We start from the raw sequence: 18,092 nt of genomic DNA on the forward strand, positions 1-18,092 counted from the left end.
CTTTTTCAGACGCTGACAGGAGAAGAATTGAAGCTCCATGTGTCGTCCAGCAATGTCGTTCTCTTCAGTTTCAACCTCACAACGGGCACCATCATCCCGTCCCAGTCAGGATATGACCTCCATGTATCAGACCTCTCAGTGGGCAACAGTACAGAGCACTCCGTAGGTTTAACTGCGGCAGAGGTCAAAAAAAAAAACCCCACAAGTTTTCACCACGTCTCTTTTGAGACAGTGAACAAGGGATCTCTTTTGAGACAGGGAACAAGGGAGAGGCTTTATGGTCGAGTACCATCATCTCTGTCCTGTGCTGTAGGATGCCAAGGGGATCAATGACACGATGATTGTGGAGTGGGACATTGTAGCTTTCAACGGCATCATTCATGCGATCGCAGAGCCTCTGAGGATTCCGCTGCCCATCGTTCACCTCGGTCAGGTGAGTGTCTGACAGCCTGAACGGGGGAGGACAGTGCTGAAGCTGCTGGTGCCAGGCCTGGGAACGGGGACGAGGCGCCCGAGTCATCCCAGGCACCGGCCTCGCCCTCCGCACCCTCCTGGCACGGCCCATTCTGGCCGGAGCCGCAGCGGGGGCTGTGCGGGGGATCCCCTGGCCCTGCTCGCGGAGCGGTAACCGGGCCGCTGTGTTCCGACGCAGGTGAACGGCGCGGCGCAGGCGTCGGGCTCCGTGGCCGCAGGGACGCTGTCGGCGCTGTGCTTTGCGCTGGTGCTGGCCGCCGGTGCCGGCGTCGGCTATTACTGCGTGCGGCGGCGGCGGCGGGAGGAGCAGTTCGGGTATTTCCAGGTGAAAGTGCGGCCTGCGGTCGGGACGGGGCAGCGGCCGCTGTGAGCCGAGGGCAGGGGGAGGGCGCCTGGCCCGGCGCGGGGGGCGGCGGCACTCGCGGGCGCGGCGTCGTGTGGTGGCGCGGGGCGGCGGCTGATGAGGGGACGGGGGCGCCGCCCGCCCGCCCCGGGTGGCCCCGCCCACCCGCCTCTCCCCTTGCAGGCGGACCTGCGCGCGGACGAGGAGGAGGAGGAGGCGGCGCCGCAGCAGGAGCGCGAGGGGCCGCGCGCCGCCGGGCCCCGCCCCCAGCGGCCGCTCGTCGCCATCCCCAACCCGCTCTACGGCGGCCACGCCCCCGACTACGAGCCGCTGCACGTGAGCCCCGCCCCGCCCCGCCCCGCGGCCGCGCGCGCAGCCGGTGCGGGCGGCGGGCTGACGGCGCTCCCCTCCCCTCTCTCTCCTCTCCCCAGGACTCGCTGCTGGCGGACGCCGGCCCCGACGCCCCCCGGTTCCTGCACTGAGGCGCCGACCCCGCCACCCCCCGGAGGTCGCGGAGAAATAAAGAGCGAGCTCAGCGCCACCGGCTCCGCCCCCGCCTCCCAGCGCCCACCCCGCCCGCCGGCGCGGGGCCTCCCGCCCCTCCTCGCCCCCAGCCCCGCCTCCAGCGGCTCAGCTAAGCCGAGGTTTAATTTAACCCGCAGCCAGAGTGTGGGGCAGCCGTGGGGCAGGGCAGCCCTCCCTCACATGCCCCACACCCCGCTGTGGGGCCACATCACTTCGTCATGGCCCCAGACACCCCTTTTGCCCCATCCAGGTGCCCCCCTGCCTGCACATCGGCCATAAGGGGCACAACCTGCTCCCTGGGGGCACCTCAGGCACCTGCCCCTGGCTCATTCTTGGTTCCGCACCCAGGGCCAGAAGGGAACAGAGCAGAGCCCCCCCCTGCAGTGAGTTGGTTAGTCAGTTAGTTCCACATGCCACAGACTTTTATTGCACAAAGACATCAAATGCCACATGCACACACTACAACCATTTGATTAGAGCAGCTACGTTAAACAGCAATTGTTTAGGCCACGGAGTCGAGAGCAAGGCGTTTTAAAAGTTGGCGACAGGCTGGCACGTAGCACAAAGACAAGGCAGTAACACAAGTGACAGACTGGCACCCTGCCAGGGAGGAACGTGCAGGAGAGACAAGTGTGTTTGTGTATCACTGAGGGTTGCTGACACACGTTGTACTTCAGCACCTTTCTCTGAGGAGTTTCCTGGCAGAGGGTTCCTCTCCCTTACCTGCCCCCCACACTGATGAGGCTCAGCCCCAGCAGCACTTGCCCCAGCCCTGTGCTGACAAGCAACCCCTGCCTGCCCCCATGCTCATCCCCAGCCCCCCAAAACCGACAGCCCTTCCCCTCTGCAGCCCCACGACCTGTCACACACACTCTGCAGTCGCTCACCCCTTTCCCTGCCTGCTCACAGCCCTGTGCCCCGTCACTGTTCCTTCTCTGTGTCACCTCAGCACTGCTGGCACTGTCACCCTTGTTGCCATCTGCACATGGTGCAGCAAGGCGGGGAGGCGGTGGTGGACAGAGGCAACCACCCTCTCCAGAGCCTGCACCAAGCGCTCTGCCCTCAAACAGCCCCGCCTGCCCCTGCACCTCTACTGCCAGCGAGAGCAGCCGCATTACTCATCTCCCACCTGCTCTGGGGCCTCAGACCACCACCTGCCCCACCCCAGGGACACTCTCACCCCTCCTTCATCCCACAGCTGACACTCTGCTTTCTCAGGGCATGGTGTTCTCCTGTTTCCCAGGGCCGGCCAGCACAAGTGTGCCACAAACTCTTAACACCCTGTCCCCAGCTAACTGCCCCCTCACCCCTCCCCAGCACACTGCCTGTCCCAAACCTGCCCAGCCCCAAGCCAGGTGAAGAACCTTACTTCTTGCCCAGCACGTCCTAAAGTAGCTCTGACCTGCCTGGGCCTCCCCGCTGTCACTCCTGTCCTCTGACATCGCTATTCTCACCTCCTCTTCTTCCTCCGCCCGAGGCACTACAATGCTCTGCACAGCCACACTCCCCTTTCTGACCCACCGCCCCCAGGAGTGTTTCATGCTCACAACCCCCCCGACCCTCCTCAGCAGCCCCTCCAGACCCCAGCCCAGCACACACAGGCGAACAGCCACCACCTCTGCTGCCAACCCTCCACCTTTCCTAAAGGCTGACCCCATCCCTCTATGAGTCAAACTGACCATACCACATCAATTACCAAAATATTGATGTCACATCGCACTAAGCTCACTCAGAAAACAGGTATGTCACCAGAACATTTATTTTTAGACCTTCTGACCTGCTCTCACACAGAACTTGCACATCCTGCACATCTAACTAACCAGTTACCTACCAGAGGGCTGCTGGTACCAGTTCTGGGTAGGTAACGCTTGTTGATGTCATCTGTGATGCACTGGCTGATGTGCTTCACTGGCTGCCCAGCCAGTAACACTGTTCCCTCACTGTCCCCCTGCAGAATCACACCTGCTGTAGTTCCCAGGGCTCTCGGGGCAGCTACAGCCCTGACATACCTTGTCACACCTCATGAGGGGGGTGGTCCACACTGACCTCACCAAGCACTGGAGACTCAGAACTCCATTTTTGAGCCCCTTCTCTGGGCACAGAGCAGGGAGCAGTGGGTTCCCACCCCCAGCACTTGCTCTCCAGGCTCTGTACTCCTCCAGCAGCCTCCTGGCAGCTCCCTTATGGCCCAGAACAAGGACTCATAGTCTGTTCAGCCTGCAAAGCACCTCAGGGAAAGGGACGGAGCCAGTGAAGGGAAAAAAATAAACACACCTTCTACACACATATGTAAGTGTCAAACGCCCTTTAGTGGTAGACAGAGGTGCTGCTGGCGGAGCAGCCCGGCCCCACGTACAGACTTGCACGGTGCTGTTGCCCTCACCGGATATGCACCATCTCCTCCAGGAAGGGGGTTTTCATGCAGCCTGTGCAGAGCTGATCCATCCAGAGTGGAGCCTCGTGCTGCAGAGGGGTGCGCCGGGGGTAGAAGGTGAAATTCACGTCATAGTTCAGTAGGCAGCTGATAGAAGCCATGTAGATATCAGAGAACCGCACCAGCCGTCGAGAGAAGTAGGTGGGGTTGTGGAAGGTGCGGAAGATGCTCCCAAACTGGGGGTTGAACAGGTTCTTTGTCAGCGACCTGAAAGAGATGGTGCTCTAGATAAGAGGGCAGGGGCCCAGGTTCCTCCTCCAATACCTTAGTCCTGGACCACTCCACTCCCAGAAGACATTTTGGGATAACCCTGAGTAGCCTGGCACCCAGGCTGTGCTGCAGACCCGTCCTTGTGCAGTGACACTGATGAATATTTGCTGCACTCTTTGTTACCACACCTTTTAGGGGCAGGGGCCCACCTGCAGTGCCAGGAGCTGCAGTAGCAGGTGGCCCATCAACCCCTCCCAGCACATGCTGCCACCACCTCCCCTTCCCCAAGGGGCCTTCAAACCCATCCAGCCTCCCAGGCTGCAGGGCAGCCCCAATGCTGCCCCCACCCACCACACAAGTGCTCCTGGGAGGGCCCCAGGCCAAGAGCTGCAGCACCACTGTTCCCAAAACAAGTTACAAAACACACCCAGAGCAGGCCTCGGAGCCCCCCGAGGGGCCACATGAGTGAGGGGGACATTGCTCACCTGATCTCCTGACGTTCCTTCATCCACTCCAGCAATACTTGCTTTGACTCCGCATCCTGATACATCTGCAAAGACAACAGCAGAAAGCACCTCATGGCGTCAGTCCTCAGGCCACACTTCAGCTCCCCCCAGTTCCCACTGTAACAAACTCATGAGTCCATTGCACCAGGAGGAGGATGAGATATTTTTGAGAGCACGGGCAAGACGGTACGTCCCTTGATTCCCCTAAGCCCAAAAGGCAGACTCAGAGGGCAGCATACTACCTGTCCTGCCCAGACAGGAGCTGTTTACCTGCATTCTCTCTAGCAGCCCTGTCAGAGCCTGCTGCCAGGTCAGGGAGTGCATGTACTGCTCTGTGTTTATGATCCGAATCTCCGTCTCCAGTTCAGGAACGATGGCTCCAGTCCTCCAGCCATGACGCAGCATGAGGTCCTAGAGGTCGGGGTGAAAAAACAACCAAGAATTCAACAAGAAGTCTGAAAGCCAAACACAACCCTGTTTCCTAGAAGAGTGGTCTGTTCCCATTATAGATTCTCAGGGGACAGGCAGCCACGGCCCATGCCAGGTCATGCCCATAACAGCCATCTCCTGGCCACCAGAATCAGCTGCATGAATGACCTAGAAATGCGGGATCTACACAACCTGCTCTCAAATTCACAGACCAGCAGATGTTTACTCACAGGAAGTACTTCAGAAGCCCTTTCTCCACTGCTTGCTTCTGCTTGACAGCAGAATGAGGATGCTTATGTGTCCTACGTGTGCCCTGAAAGCCGCAGTCTGCAGAGCACGCAGCACTGCGCAGCGCAGACCTGAGCACTCAGATGAGGGCTCTGCCTTACGCTGTAATAAAGCAGCAGCCACAAGTCACGCCAGCATTCTCCCACCTCCCTGGAGAGCAGAGGCCTTTTCACTTACTGCAAGGTCGCTGTACAGATGATCACCGAAGTAGAGCACCTTGGACCCACGCCAGCCTGTCAGCCTCAGAAAATCAAAGAGGTTTCCCTGCAAGTAAAAAGAGCAAAGAAAGAAATGTGGTTACAGGCCAAATGCCTCCAACCCCGCTGCCTGGTACCGGGCAGCCACCCCAGCAGTGCTGTCAACACAACTGGACGTGCCACCTTACCGCATGCAGATGTGAGACATCAACCTGCTCACTCCTCCACAATCTAAACCCAGAGGTTTCTGTCCTTCCTCACCTCATAACACTCTCTTCCCATATGACATCTCTACTGTACATCCCTCAGCTTTTCTTAGGCTACAGGAAAAGGCAGAAACTGCGCCAAACCCAACAGGCAATTCAGGGAGAGTTCTGTGCTCTAGGGCACAGCAAGTCAAGAGGATTACATGGACTAAAAAGGCAACAAAAGGAGGCAGTTTAGAGGCCAAAAGTAAAAGACACCTAAATTAGAAAAGCCTGAGTGATAGACAGAAAGAATCTCAGGGGTTCTGGGCTTAGAAGTTGTTGGGCTCAAGTGACAGACTTCACTGCACAGGGTGCATCAGAGGTAAGGTGAGCACCATCAGGCAAGGCTTCTGTAGTCAGGAGCACTTGAGGCTGTTCTCACATCACTGACTACCATCCCAACCCCAGAGATTAACACCACCCACCCCTTCACAGGAATTGCCTAACCAAGCCAAGAAGCCAGCCAGCCTGGGCAGAATCACAGCTAAGTAAAACAAACCAAACCCCAAAGCACTGGCCAAGACACAGCACAGGGCAGCTTTCAAGGCTTTCCAAACATCCGTCCACACACAGAGGAGACTTCAGGGACAACCCTTCCATCTCCACACAAGTTTTCCACATGAGTCACAACGGAAATAAAACCCACTAGGAAAGGAAAAGGCCCATCAATGCCAGCAGACTAGACTGCCAGCACAAGCAATCAATGCAAACCTGTGAGTGGCTCAGCAGCAGTCTCTCCAGCCAGCCCCCGGTGCCAGAAAAGAGCTAGCATGCCTACCCGGCAGCACCGGCCTGGACACAAACCCCCAAACACAAGCCAGCTCCCACAACAGCCTGCAGCCCTGCATTTGGCCACTGGCAGTATGTTGTGTGCACGGCAAAGGGTGCCCAGAACCAGTGCTGGGTCTCCTGTTGCTGCGGCATCACTGGAGCTGTGCAGGCTTCCCTTAAAGCACAGAAACACAGGGCCAGGCACGCCTCTGCATTTCGGGGACACATTGCTCCTGCTCACTTGAGAGTTGCTCAGGAAGCCACTGGCAGAACAGGGAAATGGACCGCAGCCTTGGGAGGATGATGATCCTCTCGCTGTGCCCCAGACACCTCACACAGCAGTGGGCCTGACTACCAGGAAACCTGCACTTGGACCTCCACTGAGCCACAGACCTGTTAGGTGACCTCCAGGAGGTGGCTGTCCCCCTCCCCTCCTGAGACTGCAGACTAGGGGAGGGATGGGAGTATACACCTGCCACAAACAGAAAACACTACATCTATCAGAAAGGAGGGACTAAAGGGCCATCACATGAACTTCCCAGTCTCCAGTGCAGAACACGGATCCCTGAGGTGCCATTTGTATGAGATACCCACAGCACAACCACCACACAGCCATGCTTCAGCAGACAGGAACAAGTCAGCTCAGAGGCCTCTAGCGATGTCACCAGCACAGCAAGGTCCATGGCCACTCACACTTGCCATATTATGGCGCTCCAAGAAATCAAAAATGCTGGGGACAGGGTGGACTGCAACCAGGAAATACTGTCACATCCCAAGTACCTCAGTTAGGCAACATTGATACAGTCAGATCAACATCATGATGAGATGAGGGATAACTGGAGAGAAGCCCAAAAATCTTACCCATCCCTCCTTCCTCCTCACCTTTTTCCTTCCTCAATGCACCATTCACTCAGGTGAGCAACCTGTAGCCACAAGATGTAGGTGGTCAAGAGCAGGATTTAATTCAGCAATAAACCCCATGGCTGAGGTGTACCTTTTCTCCTGAGAGAGCTGCTAACCCACCGGGAAATTTTGCTCATGGGAGAGAGACTTTGTATGAGCTCTACTTCCATGTTCCCAGCTACTAGCTCTTGGCAGAGGATGGGACGCCAGTAGAGCACTTTGACAGACTCACTGGACCAGCCAGAGACTTCCCAAGAGCACAACTCAAGGACATGACCTACTTTCGTACCACAGGTCAGGTCCCAGCTACTTGACCCTGATCTCACTAACAGTTTCTTCCCGTGGGACTGGACAGCTCACATAATCAAGAACAAACCGTTCTAAAGCCAGAGGCAACTTGTTCTCTGGGGACAGACCAGCTGCAAGGAGAACACCCCAAGGCAGCAAGTTCACCAGAGTAACAGCCCACCCTTCAGAAGGGGAGAGACTGGAGCCAGGCTTTGTACCCTGTTTGATCACCTTTGTTTCTCTATTCCCTCCTCCACAAGTTAACCTTTTCCAACCTTACAGAGGACAATTTGGAGTGAGGTGTGGAAGGTCTCTGCACACACATCAGATTTCAGAGAGCTCTGCCTTCTTACCCTGAACTACCACACTCTTGGGAGTCTCGCCAGGACAAGAGTTTTTGGACCAGGACATCAGAAGAGCTAAGAGAAAACCATATTATTGGTCACAGTAGACAATGTCAGAACAGAGCTCCTAGAGTGAAGGTTTCTTTGTGCGCTGGGGCAGGGGGCATTCACTGAACCCTGCTACACATGCAGAGGATGTTTCCCTACTCCCCCTTCTTACAGGAACAGGGCAGCAGCAGGGAAAATCTTGGCCTGGCAGAGATAGCTCAGCACAGGTCCTCCTGACAGAAAGCCAAGCACACAACACCCTAAGTTAACTGGCCCTGCTCTGCCTTTTTCCCCTTTGTTCCTGTCTGCCTATCTCTAATGCCAAGCCCAGCTGAGCTGGGTGGAATACATCACTCCCACTACACACCCTTCTGCAGCCTGATGTATCCAGTCCTGGGTAGGAAACTGTTTCAGAGTTGCAAACAAAAGGTTTTCCTAGCAGGCAATTCTGCCTCCTGCAACTGTAAAAAGCTGTGACAGCAGCCTTTTCTACAGTCGGCACAAAACATCTCTCATCATTCTCAGAGGTCAGTTTATTACACACTGACAGGCAACACAGGCCTTGGCAGGGCTTTCTGATATAGGAAAAGACCCTTTGTTCTAATGCTTACATCCCAGCAGAAGCTGAATTTTTTCAGAGGCATGCCAATCGCAAGGCCATTGCTCCAAAGCATGCCAAGAGACATGCTGAAAGCATTCAGGGGGACAGTGTCCTACTGGGCCCGCGAGAGCTCTCTGCGTGTGGACAGAGGGCACCTCTCGCTGCTGCCAGCCAGCACAACACACAGAGCCTAGAGCATGTCTTCTTACAAATGTCCTTTAACTATCACAGGCACTCTTTTCAAGGACTTCCATTTTTCACTTTTCCAACATCCACAAGCGACCTACAGAAGAACCCATCATTTTCCCTGATCCTGACAAAGCAAATTCTCCTGTTTCCCAGTGACTTCCAGGCTTTTTCCAGTGACTTCCAAAATTACAGGTGTCTTGTAAGTCCTCACCATTTCAGACTCTTGCTTCACATCCCTTATGCACCCATTCACTTTACCTCTTTGTAGATCTTTCCTTTCTCCAGCTGGTTTATTTTGTCCCACTGCAGTGAGCCTTTATCATCCAGTTTTCTAAAAGGTCTGGAAAAAAAAAAACAGGGGATGTCAACCTCTCTTGATTTTCAGTGATTGTTACCCAGCAACCACAACATTTGAATCAGAAAACTTGTTTACCTATGTAACAACTTGTAATGAAAGCTCTAGGTGAGAAGTGACCTTCTGGGCATTCTGCACTATTTTCTCAGGGGAAGAGAAAGTGCGAGAAGGAAATACCTTTTCAAAGTGCTTCCATCAACTGCAACCATTTCATGCCAATATCCCTAATAACTCTTGCCCTTCAGATACAGAGAAGAGAAAAAACAAATAATAAAGACTCTCTCTGAAATGCTAAGTCCAAGAAGGCTTTGCCATGAAACACTTTGTGTCCTGTTCCAGTCTGGCTATACCACAGGCCAACACAGACTGTGGAATGTCTTAATAGGATGAAGCAGTGTGCGGGGCAGATGGAAAGCAGACTCCATGCTGATCTTGGCAGCTGACCCGAGCTGGCTCCTGTTGTTCCCTAGGGCTTGCCTGATTACCTTCCACTTGGACAGAAGCAGCAAAACAAGGCTTAAGTTACTTGACCCCCGTGAACACTCATGCTTGATGGGAACATTGCTCCCTCTTGGGACAGGATTTCCAAACCATGAGCTCCACAATCAAAAGTCTTGGTATGAAGCTGCTCCTGCTACAACATGCACAATCTCATCCAGAATTACTGTATGATCGTGAGGTGCCATAGTGCAAAGGAATCCAGCCTCCCACCATGAACTCTACAGCCTGCTCGGGCAAGGGGCTCCTCAACCACAAGTTGTCTCCAGTGCACACCTGCACTTGCCCTCAGAGAAAACACTCCACAGTTCACTAGAGCTCACCGTCAGGAGGTTCTCCTCACCTTGGATGTATGTGCCATGTCATTCCACTGGCCCACTACGTGAGTGGGGCCTTAGGCACATGCAGCCATAAGGTTTTATCTCCTAGAAAGCCAGATCATCATAGCTCCAGCTACATTTGTAAGACACCACCTACGTCCCATGAAGAAAACTTTTACCAGGTCAGCACAGCTTATGAAGCCATTTTGTAGGTTTACTCCTGTTTATGCTAGTGGCCTGGGAAATGAGGAAAAAAAAATACATAAAGAGGAAAGAACAGATCTCTCCCTCGAGAATTGTAATTCCTGGTCAGTCATAACTTGAGGCAACAAAGCAGACACAAGTTCCCAAAGCAAATAATCTGAAGAGCAAAGCGAGGACAGCAGTTTGCCTATCAGCTAGTCCCTTGGCAGCTCCTAACTGACCACAAAACCCAGCCGCCACATACAAAGGCTTCCAGAGCTGACAATTACCAAACAGCATGTATCCACTAACTAAAAAAATAACCAACCAAAAAACAAAAAACAAACCACACAGATATTTGCTGTGGGGAACAGGAAAATGAAATATTTTGGTACACTCTCGAGACCTAAAGTCAAAAAATGGCCAACTCTAACACACACCCTTCCATTCCTCTTTTCCTTCTAAAGATTTACATTAATACCATTAAAAAAATCTAAGTTAAGTCCAGACCATGACAAAACCAATGAGGCTTAAGACAGCCAATTCTAGAAACATGCCTTCAGCTTGGCACTACCCATTCGATCCACTTATTCCCAGACTGGCCAGTTTTCATCTTCTCAGAGAGTACCTGAGAGGACAGCAGAAGGCTGGATGCCTACTGGACCTAGATTACGCTTAGAAAACCACTATTTTGGAACGTAAAAGGAGTCATTTACTCCAGGGAAGAGGGCCCAAAACCTGAGGCCCACATGCAGCAGTGCAGTATCGCCCCGGGACACGTACTTCCGCCGATCAGTGAAGAAGTTGGGCTTGTCAGCTTGCACAATGACCATGTCGAATAAGTCTCGCCAGTTCTTGCCAACCATGTGTTTCATTCCTTTGTCCCTAAGGGCAAAGGAACAGCAAAGTTAACAGATCCAGTTACACCCAACGCTACATTGTTACAACAGTCTGTCCTAAATTTATTCTCATTTCAGTAACAGAAGCATAGAGAATTGTGAATCTCCCAAGGCTGTCTCACGGCATGGAGTACTGATGTAGCACTTTGACAGTTTCAAGCTGTCCCACCCTTTCTCCTGTACCATAGGAAGTGCAGAGAAGTCTGCGATGCAGCAAAAGCTGCTAGAGGTAACCCGAAGTGGCAGCTCTGTAACGCTGTGGCCAGCCACAGCCTTGTGTCTTCTTCAAAAAGTGAGAGTCAATGACACAGAGCTGCGAGGTGCCACATTCATCACAACCAGTTCCCAGAGAGCACTCTCATGGCTGTTGCCACAAAAACCTCTAGCATACAACTGTCAGATGCTCACAGGAGGGACTGTGCTGCCCAGCTCTTGCGGTGTTGTGGTGACCCATCGACGTGCAATAACAGTACTCACACAAAGCTAAAGGGACTGTTTGTAATGAGGAAGAGTTTCTTCTTGTGGTTCACCAGTCGGTTTAGCACAGCATAGATTTCATCCCCATGCAGAATATACTGTTCTATATCAGAACAAAACAGACATCATCAGTCAAAAAATTTTGGCATAAATCATGATCACGTTTCTTTGTTGTCAAGACAACAAAATCAAACCTAATCCCTATACCACTAGGAATGCAAAAGGCCTGAGTTAGATCCACCTCAGGCAGGCAGGTAGTGAACCACCATGGTGACAAAATGGCAAATGGCCTTCCTCATCCTCATGAATCCCGTCTGGAGGGAAGAGAAAGACTGAGGAACCAAAACAGCTGGCTGGCAAAAAAAGAGGGTTGATACCAAACCATCACAAAAGACACGCACAGCCACTCCAGGCCATGTTGCTGCCAGGAGGTTTCTTTCCCCCAAACGACCAGGAAGCCTTCCCAGATGGTGCCTGTGCATGTTCATGTCATGCCAAGGACCGTCATCCCTCGCTTACAAGCTGAAGGAAAACAGAAACACAAGCAATGAGGTAGCTGTTTCCTCCATTAAAACAGATTCTCTACCTGGCCCTAAATACCACTTGTTTCTTAATGCCATTCTACCCCCCAGCTGCCTTTAAGCATGCCACAATCAAGTATTTCATTAAGTTCTGTGTCCCTCTGACTCCTGTGACTGCGTGTAGGGCCTACACAGCCATCTTACACAGAACACCACATAGTACGAAGGACATCAAAATGGATTTGGCACCAGAGATCTATTTAACTCACCCATATCTTTTTCAATCCATTTGTACATCACTCCTTTCACATGTACATCTCTAATAGCATCCTAAAGGAAAGGGCAGGGAAAAAAAAAATCAGTTTTACATATGGCATTCCTGTTTCCCAGCATGCAAACCTATTGCTGCCACTGAGAATCCATACAGTAATGACACATCTCCTGTTCCTGCTGAATGAACAAAAGCTATACCAATGCTAAGCCGAGGACCTTGTACAGTGAGGCTTGCTAACATGTCCCAAAGAGCTGAGTGACTAGCTCAGCTGATGCAATACAAGGGGAAAAACCTCAAAACCTATCCACGAAAGCACAACTTCCTTTCTGCTCCTTGAAACCAGCACATGTGAACAAGGCAATCAAGACTGTGCAACTCCAAAACCATTTTACTGTCCCAAAACTGTACTGGCCCTGACACTAGCTGTTTTTCCTTCCGCCCTATGTGTGTGGCAGCTCTGCCAAATATGACCCAAAGGATGGGAGCGTGTCCAAGGCAAACAGCAGCAGAGGCGAGCATCTGTGATTCCAAAACGCGCCCCACAGGCCAAGGAGGGTGACAGATGGCCAGCGGACACAGGCAGAGCAGAGGTTCCACTAGGAGGGTGAGAGGATGTGCCAAAACAGAGCTGCCCACTTTTCAGGAGGGAGGCAAGTTAAAACAGATATGGTCAAGACCATCCAAATATCCTCTATTTTCCAGGCCAGAGGCCAAGATGCAACATGTTTATGGACACACCCAACTGAGATTCTTCCCAAGTCTCCACCCAGTGAGATATGCCAGATACACAAAACTATTTCCAGAGCAGCAACACATTTTGCAGTGTTTGCACATACAAATGCTTGTTTTAACATACGGTTTTCATCCCTGACAATTTAGACAGGTAAACAAATGCTGCCTTTCCCCAGGACCCCTAAATCCCTGTTACACTACATGTCCTCCTTCAGGAGCTGCCCTTTCAGACTGGATTCCCACACTTGCCACTGACATTGCTACAGTGACACTTGCACACAATGTCACACAGTCATATGGTCTCACGGCACCGCTGGTGAAACCTGCTCATCACCCCAAAAATCCTTTCCTTCAAATCTGGTAGAGAACCAGAACGTACAGCTTAGATGGGGGATGATCAAGGAGGAGGTGTTATCTCTTCAAAACAGAGTTTTAGAAGTCTCTTTTTTCACCATGTGGATTTGAATGGTAAAAAGGCAAACATCACATCTCATTCACCAAGAGACTGCCTTATTGAAAAGAAACTGAACAAAAAGCAAGAGCCCTAACAAGAAAACAACTTTCTCTTTACCAGCAGTGGCACTAAAAGTAAGCAACACTTTGGATTTGTGTCAGAACTACCTTTGCAGAGCAGAGATTCCAGTGTGCTCCTTCCCTAAACGCCTACCCCTCAAAAAGCAAAAGCAGAAAAAATAGCAAAAGAAAGGGGAAGAACTATAAAGTTCCTTCAGGTAAAATCTTAGTAGCCTGGGGAGATGTCAAACAGGGCTCAAAGACTCCTCCAAAGGAAAGCAGAGTAAATTGTACATTCTTACTCTCAAACACAAAGCAACCAAACTGGTGTGACAGGACTACTTGGTTTACATGTCAGCTTCAACCTTTACCATTACCTCAGGGTCTGCCCTTTTGACTCAGTGCAGTGTTTCTAGCACTCATCCTGATCCCAAATACACAGCGATGCGATCAGGACTACCACTAAGAATTACAGAAGAGTGTCATGTTTAGACATGTCTTAACTCAGTGTGAGCCTAAGCTGTAGTAACAGCTGGGGCTATGCAAGTCCTGTCAGATACCTGTCTGTGTAGGCACAGAAGGATCTCTGTGCTCATGTCCACAAACCATTTCTTTGCACTTGCACTCAGGTACTGCAGAGGGATAAGTTTTGCAAAAACGTTTATTCTCATTGCACAGAAAAAAGCAAGAACCCTGCTGGTGAGAGCACCAGACAGTCCTCAACTTTTTAGTACAAATTTCAGGCATTGGCAGAGATTTTCAGCTGGAGATCTCTTCTCTGCCTACCTCAGTCACTCCTCTGGAATGATCACACGCCTCAGCAAAGGATGTGAAGACAAATGCCAGGATTTGCACTCAGGAGCTTGGGCCTTGAGCTCACCATTTGCCCTGAAGTGAGCATGTATTAGGGTGAGGCAGCCATCCACTTGCTCTCAAGATTTCAATTAGGAACATGTCCGTTTTGACCTCAAAGAAGGTTCAGAAGACATTTTTGATAAAACACCTTAGGAATCAGCTAATCTCCCCATTTTCCTCACCTCAAGAGCAAAACCAACTACAACTAACACCCTAGAAACATGTTAAGGTCTTGTGGGAAACTGGCTGGTATGCTCTTATCAAGCACTAACAGAAAGTCAGAACGTAAACTGTAATCTGTGGCTGCAGCAAAGCTGACAGGGTGGATCCTTATCACAAAAGAAGCAGCACAGATGTGGTGCAACATTTCGCTCTCAAGACTGAGCAGTGGATGAGCATCAGATTCTCATAAGGTACAAATCAAAAAGCCCTCTCCATGGAAGAAGTCATATGCAATAAGGCTTGGCTACCGAGGAAGATCCATAGTCTAACAACAGAAGTCACCCAGGGCAGCAATCTCAAGCACTTACGTCTGGACTACAGCATTAACTAAGAAGTCAAACAGTATCCCCTAACAATGCTGATGATCCCGTGAAGCTGGAGGGCACAGTTAGCACCTTGGAGTAACTGGCTCTTAAAAGCTATAGTCACTCACTGGAAAACATCCCAAAAGGATCAGACTACTCCGTAGCTGCAAAGGGAAGGGGTGGATTCTTAAGAGCAGGCAAGGGCAGGGGCAGGTGTTTCACAACAATTGCTGTATAAAGCAAACTGCTTGGTACATGGGCAGACCAAGTCTCTTTGAAAAATGAGATATTAACAGGAAAACACAGAGCTTAAAAGTCTGCAGAACCAGAAAACATTCACACAAGCTTTGTGAAATCTTTCCCACAGAAGGACCTTCAACTTAACCAGCCTAGGCACTCCTGCAAGAGATAGTGTACAGCAACACCAGCTCTGTAGTACAGACAGAAATCTAACATGTTCTGAAAACACAGCTTGAATATTCTCTGGTAATGCTCATCTAAAGGGGCAACAATGCTGTCGTATTAGGCTACTCACTAACAGCCCATTAGGTTTGGGTACTGCAGAGCTCATCAGTGCTAACAAGCCAAAGAGCTCACAGTTCTGATGTGGTATGAGCTATGGGGCAGTTGACATTTTACTTACAGATATATCCTTGTAAAGATGCACCTGGTCAAACTCAATGTTGTGAGTTATGAAGTAATCAATGACTGAAGAGAGCAGCGTCATTTCAGGAAGAGAAAAAATGTCCATAAACTGCTTAAGTGATGGACCCTGGAAAGCAAAAAATGAAAGAAACACATTAAACAAAAAATACTTTTTTAAAAAAAGAGAAACCCAATAAACAAACTGATATCACCCAGTACCATCTGGAAGCCTTTCCAGGCTAACACAAAAGAAAAACACTAATGTGGAAAGTCCCAGCCACTCAGCAAGAAGTCCTCTCAAGCAAAAAACTAACCTAGTGCATTAACACTTAACAAGAGAGAGGCTTCTCCTTCACAGAAATCTTTAAACAAACCCAGCATCATTAAGACCATGCGGTGAAGGTGGAGGAAGTGGGGAGTTGGTTCTAGACACTTATTTCAACCCCATGCCCTCTGCTTCCCACCTGGCCTGTTGGCATTAATAGAGGCACCAACAGAACAGAAGCAGCTGTGGCCTTGCTGGAGGTGTCCCATTGTTCATTTAAACCAGGCTGTGACACTGGACACATGGGCACCAAAGCTGCTCTAACCACGTTCCAGGGAGGTTTCCCACAGCAGTGTAAGAATCACACCAACACACCAAAGCAGTTTGTCAATGCCTGCCTGCCCTGGAGTCGCTAGAGAGAACCTGGAGTGGGCACAAAGAAGAGGAAAAAGAACTTCAGCCCACTCAGCAGTAAAGTGGATATGGAACACTAAATCCTGACCAAGGAATAACTTACCTTCCATTAGGCAAGGTTGCAGCTCTCCCATACATTTGCTATTTTTGTTGCCTATCAGTCACAAACCTATCAGCAGATTGACAGTGAACCTTGGCTCCAGAAAGGCTTTCCAGTAAAATAAAGCTTGTTTATTCAGTATGTACCACATGTGCAGAGGACTATGGTGAGTCTCACTGGTAAGCTGAAGCTGGAATCAATTTTTTCAATCTTTCATCGCTGAAGTGCCAGATCCCAGATCAGCCAATGGGACACTTACTAAGGCCTTGTACATGAAAAGCAATTTGGGAAGCGCACAGACCTCTCAGTCAACCTGGTCACCAGAGGTGCCCTGGCAATCAGTCACATCATGCTTGTACATGTGAGCTTTGAGCAATCCATGACTGACAGCTGCGAAGTTGCAACTTTAGGATAGTACTGGTCCACATCAGAAGGCATTTATTATAGCTGTGTGAAGGACAGACAGGAAAGCAGCATCTGAAAGACCACGGAAGGTACACAAGGTGGAAGCTGACAGAGGGCACACACTGCCTAATGACAAAGATGTGCCACTGTCATGTTGTTACATCCTGACATCTCCCATTTAGTCTGGTCATGTAAGGGTAGAACAAGAGACTAACACACTGTTTGCAGCACTATCTAAAGGCAATACTGGGACAAAACAAGTTGGGGTCAAGAAAGAAGATGCAAAAGGGCAAAGGAATAACAAACAGCATTTTGTCTGAGGTCTGTTACCACAAAATACTGCAATCAAAAGCTATGCTGGTGTGCTGAGGGTTATATAATTTCTATTCAGCCAGCCAGCCCACACAGGACAACTTGACCTACAGCAGAAGAAAACACAAAGAACACCCTCTGGTTTGGGCCACATATTGCACACAGTGGTGCTGCTTTGCAATACTTGCCGAAGCTTTTCAACAGACTTTTGTCCATTTTGATATGTAGTTGCTAAGGGAACATTTCTCCCACTAGCAAAATCAACATTTCCTGAAAACAGCCCCGACCCTTTTTTCCTATTAAGTGATTCTGGGAAAGAAGCAAGAGGGACACAGACAGGCAATTCCTACTGAAATACCTGGTATGGGATTTAGCAGAGCACAGCAGAGCAATGACCGGTCCCACTAAGACCTTAAACATAGAGACAGTTAAACGTTCAGTGCTAACAGCAAAGACTTACCTTGTAGGCAGTCAACTCTGATTTCATTTGTGCACTGTATGCCATCATCCTACAAGTCCAGCCTCCCCCCCTCCCTTTAGTGGCCTCAACTTCCTTAAGGAAGACATATTGACACAAGTCAGGATGAAAACTGAACAGTAGTTTTAGAAGAATACTACATATGCTTTTTCCACAACACCCATAAGTTCCCCACCTTCATTAAAGGCCAGCACTAGTCCTGCCAAAGAAAACCACACTAGCTGCATTGTCTAAGCCTGGGCAAGATCTGTGCCCACCTACTGCAGGTGTTGGGATGTTGGTAGCTGTCCACAAACTCCTGCCAACAGAGGATCAAGAAAACCCTTAAGGGAGAATATTTACACACTTCAGCTACATCAGTCCCACTTATCTTATGCCTTGTTGCCTGGAATCACTGACCTGACAGACCCTCCTGTCACCCATACAGGTAGCAACATCAGCATGGCAGACTAAAGAGGACAAGGTCAAAGATCTGCTACAGCCTCACTCCACACCAATTGCACTGCTCCTGCTCACATCAG

At 50.7% G+C, this 18,092-nt stretch overlaps 2 protein-coding genes across 3 annotated transcripts in view; one reads left to right on the forward strand and one right to left on the reverse strand.

The window, feature by feature from the left end:
- The window catches only part of STAB1 (stabilin 1), a 59,375-nt gene extending 57,858 nt beyond the window's left edge, over window positions 1-1,517 (forward strand). For both annotated transcript variants that reach the window (XM_074914590.1, XM_074914589.1), the window contains 5 exons: window positions 10-162; window positions 314-433; window positions 653-799; window positions 1,001-1,153; window positions 1,249-1,517. In XM_074914590.1, the coding sequence (XP_074770691.1) occupies window positions 10-162; window positions 314-433; window positions 653-799; window positions 1,001-1,153; window positions 1,249-1,299 (624 nt within the window). In that variant the 3' untranslated portion in view covers window positions 1,300-1,517. The remainder of the gene's footprint in view (window positions 1-9; window positions 163-313; window positions 434-652; window positions 800-1,000; window positions 1,154-1,248) is intronic.
- Window positions 1,518-1,813: 296 nt separating this feature from the next.
- Window positions 1,814-18,092, reverse strand: part of NT5DC2 (5'-nucleotidase domain containing 2) — a 30,385-nt gene continuing 14,106 nt past the window's right edge. The window contains exons 6-14 of the mRNA XM_074914592.1: window positions 15,596-15,724; window positions 12,321-12,381; window positions 11,531-11,633; window positions 10,938-11,039; window positions 9,057-9,138; window positions 5,387-5,473; window positions 4,763-4,903; window positions 4,472-4,536; window positions 1,814-3,983 (exon numbers count right to left, since the gene is read on the reverse strand). Of these exons, the coding sequence (XP_074770693.1) occupies window positions 3,722-3,983; window positions 4,472-4,536; window positions 4,763-4,903; window positions 5,387-5,473; window positions 9,057-9,138; window positions 10,938-11,039; window positions 11,531-11,633; window positions 12,321-12,381; window positions 15,596-15,724 (1,032 nt within the window). The 3' untranslated portion in view covers window positions 1,814-3,721. The remainder of the gene's footprint in view (window positions 3,984-4,471; window positions 4,537-4,762; window positions 4,904-5,386; window positions 5,474-9,056; window positions 9,139-10,937; window positions 11,040-11,530; window positions 11,634-12,320; window positions 12,382-15,595; window positions 15,725-18,092) is intronic.

This window comes from Athene noctua, chromosome 10, assembly GCF_965140245.1.
Source record: "Athene noctua chromosome 10, bAthNoc1.hap1.1, whole genome shotgun sequence".
Classification (NCBI taxonomy): domain Eukaryota; kingdom Metazoa; phylum Chordata; class Aves; order Strigiformes; family Strigidae; genus Athene; species Athene noctua.